Raw genomic sequence first — 10,954 nt, 5'->3', positions numbered from 1 at the left:
GCTGATGGAGGGGACCGCAGCTGGGAGGGCGGCGACCGAAGGGAGGGGCGCAGGTGGCGTCCCCATGTCGCGGGGTCCCGGGCGTGACGCGTCCGCGCCGCGCTGATTGGAGCCCTCCGGGAGCCCGATTGCATAAAGCGCTCTCAGAGCTGCGCCCCCTCCGCGAAAGTGACAGACCAGAGGGCCCAGCTTCGCCGCTGGAGAAGCCATGACCGGCAGAGACGCGCTTTCCGACGGGCGTGCCAGAAGCAGGGCGCTGGTGCCCGGAGGCCCGTCCACCGGCTCGCGCCCCCGGGGCTTCGCCATCACCGACCTGCTGGGCCTGGAGGCCGAGCTGCCCGCACCTGCGGGCCCCGGCCCGGGATCTGGGTGCGAAGGCCCGGCAGCCGCGCCCCGCGTGGGCCCAGGCCTCGGAGGCTCCTGCCCGGCACGCGGAGCCCTTCCGTTGGGCCTCGGTCTCCTCTGCGGTTTCGGCGCGCAGCCCCCTGCGGCTGCCCGGGCACCCTGCCTGCTCCTCGCCGACGTGCCCTTCCTGCCGCCCGAGGGGCCTGAGCCCCCCGCCCCGCGCTTCCCCGGCCGCCCACTGCCCTCGGCCGCCCGCCAGAAACGCAGCGAGAGCGTGTCGACGTCGGGTAAGGAGGCCAGTCCGCGACCCTACTGTCTCTTCCCTCGGCTCAGGTGGGCAGAGTGACACTCTGGCGCCCTGTCGGGCCCCACCCCAGTCCCTCAAATCTATAGAAGTGGGGACCCCAGAGCGTAGCCGCGCCGGGAGGCGCATTCTCGCACCAGCACCCTCTGCGCCCCCGCCCCCGCCCCGGCCTCTCCTCTGGGCTTGGTCGCCGCCACCCCGCGGACACCACCACCCGATAAGGACCCGCCCTGGGGTCTCGGCGACCCAGCCTCCGGGGGACACTTTCCTCCACGCGGGGCTCGGCCTCTGGGTGCCGCAGGGGTCGGGAAACCTGGGTGGGCCTACCTCGTTTATCAGCGGCACGGAACCCGGTACCCGCCGGCTCCAGGCGGGATTAGACGAATTGATTGACGGATTGACAGGCCCTTGACAAGCGCGGGGCGGAGGCCTGGATCTGTCCTCCTCCGGGTGCTGAAGAGCGAGTCTGGGCATCCCGCTTCTCCCCTACTCCCCGCACCGGAGAAGCGAGCTCTCCCTCTTACAGCAGCTGTGCCCAGATCCTCAGAGAAGTCGGCACGGACTGTAGGGGAAACCAGGGAGCAGTGGAAATCGACAAAGACAGGGCGGAGAAGTCGAAAGGTTTGGGGCATGAGGGAAGAGAACGGAGAATTTCAGAAGAGTTCGAGGGAGAACAGCTATGTGATAGTAGACCGCAGAGCTGAGCATCCAGGTGGCTGAATGCAGAAACTGCGCTGGTCTCCACTGCTGATTAAAGGAAGCAGGCGCGGTCAGCAGACACCCACTCTGAGAGGACTTTATTTCATGAGTGTCTACTAGGTGCCAAGTTGCTTCGGTCCTGTCCGGCTCTTTGAGACCTGATGGACGGTAGCCCGCCAGGCTCCTCTGTCCATGGGATTCTCCAGGCAGGAATATTGGAGTCAATTGCCATGCCCTCCTCCACGGGATCTTCCCGACCCAGGCATGGAACCTGCACCTCTTGTGTCTCCTGCACTGGCAGGGGGTTTCATTACCACCAGTATCTAGCAAATAACCACCCCCTCCATTAGTTGTCTCACTAAAAATGCAGGAACCGATGTCATACTGTGGATTTTTTTCCCTGTGAGGACCCATAAAGCTAAGGGAAAATACAACCACATCCTAGCCTGTGAGGGTATTTCTCAAGACCAAGGCCAATAGTGTCTTGTGGAATCGTCATGTGAGTGGGAGTGTAATGAAAGTTTCTTAGAGCCACAATAAAAAGGAAAATAAATAGGTGAAACAGATTTAAATACTATGTCTCATTTAATCCAATACCTACAAAATATTGTCATTGTATGTGTTATCAATATGAGTTATTAATATTTTACTCTGAGGGGGTCTATTGTTTTTAGTCCATTGGATATTTCATGCTCACAGCTGGTCTCAATTTAGACTGGCCACGTTTCAGGGCTCCGTAACCTTATGTATCTAATGGTATCAGGTTGGACAGCACAGATAGTATAATATCATAATCCAATCTTCTGGTGAACTCATTGATGTAGGAGTAAAACTGATATTATTTTACTATGTTTGCTTTTATTAATTTACATTTAGTATTTTGAAACATATACGCTTTTTAACAACAAACCTGACCATAGTTCGGTCTTCTAAACTTTCTTTCAGCTTAAATCTTTCGATATAATGGATTTCAAAAGATAAAGCATAGTGGAGTGGGTTCTTAAAATTTTTGATGTGCATCTGTGAATCATCTGGGTACCCTTGCCAAGAATGAGTTTCCCAGGTCCCACTTTCAGAGACTTGAAATTGGTACAGCAGGGCAGGGGGCCAGCTCTGAGGAGGGTTTTGATGTCACAAACCTCAGTCTTCCCCTTGAGAAGTGGTGGCATAATGGCTAAGATGAGGAACGTGAGATGGAAGCAGAAGGAAGTGTATGAATTTGGAAGCTGAAGGGAACAGGAAATGCAATTAGTGTTCAAGTAGCTTAGGCTTCACACACATTTGGGGTTTGAATTCCAACTTCACTGTTGACAACCTTTCTGATCTTGGGACAAGTTAATCTCTGTGCCTTGGTTTCCTCCTCTGTAAAAGGAGGATAATAATAGCAGCTGTCATGGAGTTTTTTTTTTAATTTATGAAGAATAATGTTGATATGCATGGGCAATTGGTTAAGTGCAGCACTTGGAATACGTCATCAGATGTGAAAACTGTGATCTTGTCTTGTTAAATATTCACATCCCAGACAAGTTCATAGCTTCAGTCCTCAAATTAAAATCCAGAGGGCGAAATGAAAAATGTGCTCACCTCTAAAGTCCTCTTCTTCTCCTTGTGCTAACAGATGAGGACAGCCCTTCTGAAGACAGGAGTGACCGGAAGGCGTCCCCGGCCCCCAGCAAGAGGAAGAAGAGGAGGCACAGGTACTAAGATCCCACGTGGCATTCCCCACCCCGCCTTCCTCGAGACCTTGTGCCTGAGAAGGTCTGGTCTTGCCTTGGAGTGGCATGGGAAAGGACACAGTAGCCATCTGGGAATGTAATCCTGCCATTCCTGGGGGCTGCAGGTCAGCCTTTGTAGCATTTTACTAATGATGATGATTATTATTTTAAAAAAGGTTTTTGCCACACCATGTGGGATCTTGGTTCCTCAACCAGGAATGGAACCCCCTGCATTGGAAGCAGAGTCTTAACCACAAGACTGCCAGAGCATTTTGAGCATAGCACTATTAGACCCTGGAGCATTTTGAAGACACAATTTTGTGGGCCCTTTGAATAGGTCTTCTTAAAATGAGTTGGTGGAGTTTATTGAGGAGAAAAAAAAGACCTAAAGAGCTCTGTTTTGCTTGAACCAAACTGTGGACTTCCCAGAGGCTACTCATTTGGAGACGGGGTGCCCAGCTCTCATCTGGGAGCCCCAGATGAGGTGGGCAGAGGTGGGGAGCAGGCCCGGGGTCCTCTGAGGCTGGGAAGCCTGGCCACCTCCTGTGGTCATGTGCCCATGTGCCTCTCTGCAGGACTGTTTTCACTGCCCACCAACTGGAAGAGCTGGAGAAGGCCTTCAGTGAGGCCCACTACCCTGATGTGTATGCCCGGGAAATGCTGGCTGTGAAGACTGAACTCCCAGAAGACCGAATACAGGTGCAGGGGCCCCCTCTCCTCCCAAAGACACCCAGAGACCATGCTGTTCTCACATGCAGTTAGTCAGCCCACAGCCGCCTTGAAACGGCCCCCTCCATCCACAAACTGAGGGTCACTTAGATGCCAGAGTCTTCCTTTGTGTTCATTTAGAGAGGATGACCCCTGTAGCCATCCAGCCTTTTTACCTTTTATTAAATCATTCTTAAAAATTATACAATTTGTGCCACAGCTAGAAATTATGTAAAGATATCAATGAAAAAAATGACTATCCATCCATGGCAGACCCTCAAAGAAACCAGTGTAAGTAGCTGATGAGGACTTTCTGCATACCAGCCCCATGCCATATACACACTTGACCCTGAAATACACACTCACACGCACACAGAAGACTGGTCTTTGTCTTCACGTTAAGCCATCTTATGTCTGACAGCACATCCTTTCCAAGTCAGAAGACATGCCATTCACGCCTTTTTTAAAGTTTTACTTTAATTAAAAAATATATTTATTTATTTTAATTGGAGGATAATTACTTTGCAATACTGTGGTGGTTTTTGCTATACATTGACATGAATCAGCCATGGGTGTACATGTGTCCCCCATTCTGAAGCCCCCTCCCACCACCCTCTCCACCCCATCCCTCTGGGTTGTCCCAGAGCACTGGCTTTGGGTGCCCTGCTTCATGCATCAAACTTACACTGGTTATTTACTTTACATATGATAATGTACATGTTTCAGTGTTATTCTCTCATATCATCCCACCCTTGTCTTCTCCCTATAGTCCAGTAGTCTGTTCTTTACATCTGTGTCTCTTTTGCTGCCTTGCATATAGGACCGTCATTACCATCTTTCTAAATTCCATATATGCATGTTAATATACTGTATTGGTGTTTTTCTTTCTGACTTACTTTACTCTGTATAATAGGCTCCAGTTTCATCCACCTCATTAGAACTGACTCAAATGCATTCTTTTCTTAGCTGAGTAATATTCCATTGTGTAATGTACCACAACTTCCTTATCCATTTGTCTGCTGACGGACATCTAGGTTGCTTCCATGTCCTAGCTATTGGAAACAGTGCTGGAATGAACATTGGGGTACACGTGTCTCTTTCAATTTTGGTTTCCTCAGTGTGTATGCCCAGCAGTGGGATTGCTGGGTCATATGGCAGTTCTATTTGCAGTCTTTTAAGGAATTTCCACACTGTTCTCCATAGTGGCTGTACTAGTTTGCATTCCCACCAACAGGGTAGGAGCGTTCCCTTTTCTCCACACCCTCTCCAGCATTTATTGTCTGTAGACTTTTTGATGGTGGCCATTCTGACCGGCATGAGATAGTACCTCATTTTGATTTGCATTTCTCTGATAATGAGTGATATTGTTTTCATGTGTTTGTAGCCATCTGTATGTCTTCTTTGGAGAAATGTCTGTTTAGTTCTTTGGCCCACTTTTTGATTGGGTTGTTTGTTTTTCTAGTTTTGAGCTGCATGAGCTACTTGTATATTTTGGAGATCAGTTCTTTGTCAGTTGTTTCATTTGCTATTATCTTCTCCCATTCTGAAGGCTGCCTTTTTACCTTGCTTATAGTATCCTTCATTGTGCAAAATCTTTTACATTTAATTAGATCCCTATTGTTTATTTTTGTTTTTATTTCTATTACTCTGGGAGGTGGGTCATAGAAGATCTTGCTATGATTTATATCAGAGTCACTCACTCTTTTTAAACAATATTTGACACTAATCTTTTGTTAAGATAAAGCAATCCAACAACTGAGGTTAGAAGAGACCATTACTTGGTGAACATTCCCATCAGAGTAAAAACTGGCTTCTTTGCACAGTGTGGGATACTCTGATTTTGTCTTGTCACGCTTGACTCCATGGAAACTTCGGTGGAAATTGATCCGGATCACCTAGCACTACCAGTCCTGTGAGCTGTGAGACAGGCCAGGTGCTCCCAGAGAGGGTAGCTGGTCCTTGCACCCCTCTGTGCTGGGGTGGGAGTGTCCTCCTATAAACCTCTCTGCTTCCCCTCCTACCTTAATCTAGGTCTGGTTTCAAAACCGGCGGGCCAAGTGGCGGAAGCGAGAGAAGCGCTGGGGCGGCAGCAGTGTGATGGCCGAGTACGGGCTCTACGGGGCGATGGTGCGCCACTGCATTCCGCTGCCTGACTCCGTCCTGAGCTCTGGGGAGGGCGGCCTGCTGGGCTCCTGCGCACCCTGGCTCCTGGGTAAGGAAGAGGGCCTTGCGGCCGCGCCGCTCAGGCAACATCTGGGGTCCCTATGCCTGGAGGGCCACTGCCAAGCCAAGCAGTGTAAATTTACTCTGATTTTTTAATTAATGACAAGGCCTGGACTCTGATCGGTTGCCTTATTTTTCACTGGAATTGTGTAGGCAGTGTGTGGACAGGTCCAGTCAGCCCCTGGTTCTCTGAGTGGAATGATACACATTCATTACGTGAAATATGTATTTCCAGTGTTGAGTGCTGTCAACCACACAGTTCAGAGCTCACGGGAATAGAAAGCAAGATGGGGCAGGCAGTGAACCTACAGGCCGTTAACCGCATGCACCCTGGAGTCTGGAGGTCTGGTTCTCTGTCCCGGCTCAGCTGATAACAACCTGCGACTTAGCTGTTCTGTCCCCCAGTTTTTGTGCTAGAACTGTCTGCTCTGTTGGAGTTCAAGCTTTGAGGCTGGAGGTTCTAAGAAGCTGGCATCCTTACTGGTCTGTTGGCTATTACCAAAGAACCACAGGCTTGGAGAAATGAGTTATAGACAGCATCTAGGCAAATTAGGTGGAGAAAAAAACAAGGCAGAAAGTTAGGATTAGGGGGATGCTTGCAGGGGGCCAATTTTAGGCTGAGGAGGAGAAGGGTTTTTGTTCAGCGAAATTTTTTGAACTCCTACCCATCTGAAACTATGCTGGGACTGGAGATATCAAGTCATCTTTGCCCTCAAGGACTGGAGAGCTGAGAGGGAATGCTGGGCAGGTCACCCGGCCCACCCCTCTGAGCTTACATGAGCAGGTGGGGTGAGCTTACTAAGTCTACAGGTCTGCGGGCTTACAAGAAAGTAGGCCTCGGGTTGCCAGACTCCTGACTTTTTGAGAGAAGCTGGACATCTGGCTTTTGATGTAAATCTCTTGATTTTAAAATCTTGCCAACAAACTTTAAAATAAAAATTTAAAAACCATTATGTCATCCAAATAATTGTACACTGTGCCCAGTGTACAAACCCTAATGTTGAGAGCTACCTACAAGACTCTCCGGTAGGCCCCAGACAGGCACCAGCAACGGAAATCCTAATGGGATTTGGAGAGCGATGACAAGGAAGAAATTTTACTTAACTGCTATATTTAAAGACTGCAGAAGGAAATGGCAACCCACTCAAGTGTTCTTGCCTGGAGAATCCCATAGACAGAGGAGCCTGGCAGGCTACAGTCTATGGGGTCATAAAGAGTCGGACACAACTGAGTGACTACGCACATATTTAAAGATAAATATTTTATTTATTTATTTACTTATTTTCTTCTTCTTTTTTTTTTTTTTTTTTGCTAGGGATGCATAAAAAATCTGCAGGGACGATAAGGAAAGCAGAAAGAGAAGAAAAGCTGGCAGGACTCTGGGGCTCTGACCACCTCAAGGAAGGTTCTATTCCCCATCAGGCGGGACCCCACAGGGGCTTGGAGGAAGGCAGTCCTGTGAGCAGTGTGGAAGACGTGGTCATTGATCTCTCCAGCTCCACACGCCAGGAGACTGAGAGAGTGCAGCAGGGGGTCGGGGCCCAAGGACGTCCAGACTCTGAGAGGCTAGAGGGGCTCCAACCTGGGAAGGAGGGGGCCTTATGAGACCACAGGCCTCTACCCCTAACACGCAAAGGCTGGAAATGTGCGCATTCCTCACCAGCATTTTTCAGAAGACAAACGTTGTCCGAGACAAACGCTCTCAGCTGGATTTTCTTCTTCCTGTGTCAGGATAAAATGCAATGTCACTTGCTTTAAGAAGACACATGGTGACTCTTGGAACATTCCACTGCATTCTAGAATGGAAATCATTCCTTGAAGGCACGTGAATCAATTAATTAGATCTAAAACTTGCATTCTCTTCTGTAGGTAGAACTTGAGGAGGGAGGATTTCAAGCCCCAAACGCATTCTCACTGCCAGACATCCTGAGGTTTGGTTCAGTAGACTGTGTAGATTCATAGGCTAAGTATGCTGTCCTTACACTGAATCCAAAAATACAGAAGTATTTAATCTACAGAGAATCATGTATCTTCATAAATAGTGAAGACCTTGGGCAGCCCCCATATGAATGAAATATGATATTCTTACCTTGAACCTGGCTTTAGACATTTCCATTTTCTTGTTAGACAATGCTTCTGTGTCCCTCTGAGTATCATTTGATTGGGTCTGTGAGTCTTGGAATGTTTCCTCCGAGGAAGCCCTCTCTCCCTTCCTTTCTGATACAGCAGGGAACCATTTCTGAACAACTGTTGACTATCTTATAAACAGTGTTTTAAGGTCAGATCAGGCTTCTCGGTTTTTTAAAATTTATGTTTGAGAGCACTTTAGAGACTTGATTTCGTGAATGTTTCCTTGCCTCTATTTCCTTCCTTTATTTATTATTTAAAAATAAACGTTTTATGGTTTGCTCGGTTCTCATGCACCCCCTCTGTCTACATGTTCATCCACTGCCGCCCTGACCAAGTGCATCCCCATTTCCTGCCCCAAACATCATGCCTGAAGCCTTCATGCTTGGCTGTAGCTTTTACCCTCTGTTGCTCTGTAAACTCCTATAGGGCAGTGGCCGTATCTAACTCCTTTTTTTTTTTTTAAATGGAGAACTCTTTATATTGAAGTATACCCAATTAACAATGTTGTAATAGTTCCAGGTACACAGCAGAGCGACTCAACCATATATTACACATGTATCCATTCTCCCCCAAAGTCCCCTCCCATCCAGGCTGCCATGTAACACTGAACAGAGTTCCCTGTGCCATAGAGTAGGACCTTGCTGGTTATCCATTTTTAAATATAGCAGTGTCGATCTCAATCCACCTGCAATGCAGGAGACCACCTGCAATGAAGAGACACAGGTTTGATCCCTGGTGGGGAAGATCCCTTTGAGAAGGAAATGGCACCCCACTCCAGTATTCTTGCCTGGGAAATCCGGTGGAGAGAGGAGCCTGTTGAGCTACAGTCCATGGGGTCACAAGAGTTGGACACAACTTAATGACTAAACCACCCTCACTACGTGTCAATCTGAAATTCCCTAACTATCCCCTTCCCTCCAGTCCTTTCTGAGTTCAGAGTCCAGACAGAGCTTGCGGCTCACAGATGGGGAAGCTGAAGGGGAAAACATGCCCCCCAGTCCCCTGAAGAGGCAGAGAGGAAGGAGGGTGGGGACCCTCTACAGGTGACCTCCCCCAGGAATGGGCGCAGCACCCCTCAGCCCGGACATGGCTCTTTAGTCTCTGCAGATGAGAAAACAGAGCCTCTTCCCTGTGGCCTCTTTTCTCATCCTGAGCTTCTCCCAGACTACTGTGGAAATTAAATGTCACCTATCCTTACCGTCACAGCAGCAAACCACAAGCCCCACTTTCTCTCATTCATTCTGGCACCTGGAGATCTCGCTCGAAGCCTGGGCCTGATGGTGGGAAGGTTGTTGTGAGGAGAATCTGGACGTTGATTTCTCTGCCTCCTACTGGACTCACAGAGCAGGCCCCAAGTGACACGGCCACACTTATTCCATTCCATCTCCTGCCTCCAGCCAGTTCTCAGATTCTTGCCTCCATCTCTTCCTAGTTTATCCAGAGTTGAGTTTAAGGGAGAGAGCTAGTAACCTGTACAATTTATATATATCCCACTCATAAAATAAAATATTCAGTCAGTTCAGTTCAGTCGCTCAGTCGTGTCCGACTCTTTGTGACCCCATGAATCGCAGCACGCCAGACCTCCCTGTCCATCACCAACTCCCAGAGTTCACTCAGAGTCACGTCCATTGAGTCAGCGATGCCATCCAGCCATCTCATCCTTTGTCATCCCCTTTTCCTCCTGCCCTCAATCCCTCCCAGCATCAGAGTCTTTTCCAATGAGTCAACTCTTTGCATGAGGTGGCCAAAGTACTGGAGCTTCAGCTTTAGCATCATTCCCTCCAAAGAACATCCAGGGCTGATCTCCTTCAGAATGGACTGGTTGGATCTCCTTGCAGTCCAAGGGACTCTCAAAAGTCTTTTCCAACACCACAGTTCAAAAGCATCAATTCTTTGGCACTCAGCTTTCTTCACAGTCCAATTCTCACATCCATACATGACCACTGGAAAAACCATAGCCTTGACTAGACGGACCTTTGTTGGCAAAGTAATGTCTCTGCTTTTGAATATGCTATCTAGGTTGGTCATAACTTTTCTTCCAAGGAGTAAGCGTCTTTTAACTTCATGGCTGCAGTCACCATCTGCAGTGATTTTGGAGCCCCCCAAAATAAAGTCTGACACCGTTTCCACTGTTTCCCCATCTATTTCCCATGAAGTGATGGGATGCAGTCACTAGAAATAACCAGGCATGGAAACATGTTCATGAAATGTTGCTGAGTGGAAACACTTCTAAGTGAATCCCCCAAAGGATACAAGTAGAAAAAAATAGGTAAAGTAGAATAAAAATGCAATAAAGAAACTTAACTGGCATAAAAACAATACAGATAGTGGACAAATTTCTAGGCAAAATTACCTAAAGGAGGAGAAGGCAGGTAGAAGCAAAAGAGAAAGGTCCTAGAGACAGTAATAGAGGCCATTTAAAAAGTATATAAGAACACTGATGTCTCTGTTTTTTCAGTCATGAAATGGGAATCATAATAGAACACCCTTGTTCCTGAAGAGAACGGAAAGATGTGAATAAAGTGCGTACCTCCTTTTACAGCGTGGCAGAGAAAGAGAAAAATATTGACTGTTGTTGCCACTGTTACTGGCACTCCTCCTAGTCTTCAAGGCTCAAGGAAAATACTTGTCATCATCATTAGGTAACAACATGGGACTCAATAAAGAAATCATGGGATACAGGTCGGAGCACCGTGCAAAGAGCTGTTAAGAGCCCCAGGGGCAACGGCTTAACTCCACTCAGTGTCTGCGGGCACAGGAGAGGGACATGCCCAACACGGAGAAACGTGCCTTGCCTGGTGTACTTGAACCTGGGCTGGGCCTTCCAGCA

General features: G+C 48.3%; 1 protein-coding gene across 1 annotated transcript; it reads left to right on the top strand.

Moving 5' to 3' along the window:
* The first annotated feature begins 208 nt into the window (after positions 1-208).
* On the top strand, positions 209-7,599 carry VSX1 (visual system homeobox 1). The gene is made up of 5 exons (XM_068987791.1): positions 209-632; positions 2,967-3,045; positions 3,639-3,762; positions 5,803-5,983; positions 7,310-7,599. The coding sequence occupies exons 1-5, from the start codon at positions 209-211 to the stop codon at positions 7,597-7,599; spliced, it is 1,098 nt and encodes a 365-aa protein (XP_068843892.1).
* The last annotated feature ends 3,355 nt before the right edge of the window (positions 7,600-10,954 follow it).

This window comes from Capricornis sumatraensis, chromosome 15 (assembly GCF_032405125.1).
Source record: "Capricornis sumatraensis isolate serow.1 chromosome 15, serow.2, whole genome shotgun sequence".
NCBI classification, from domain to species: Eukaryota; Metazoa; Chordata; class Mammalia; order Artiodactyla; family Bovidae; genus Capricornis; species Capricornis sumatraensis.
The sequence above is the reverse complement of the archived record's forward strand: the minus strand, read 5'-3'. Positions and strand labels throughout refer to the sequence as shown.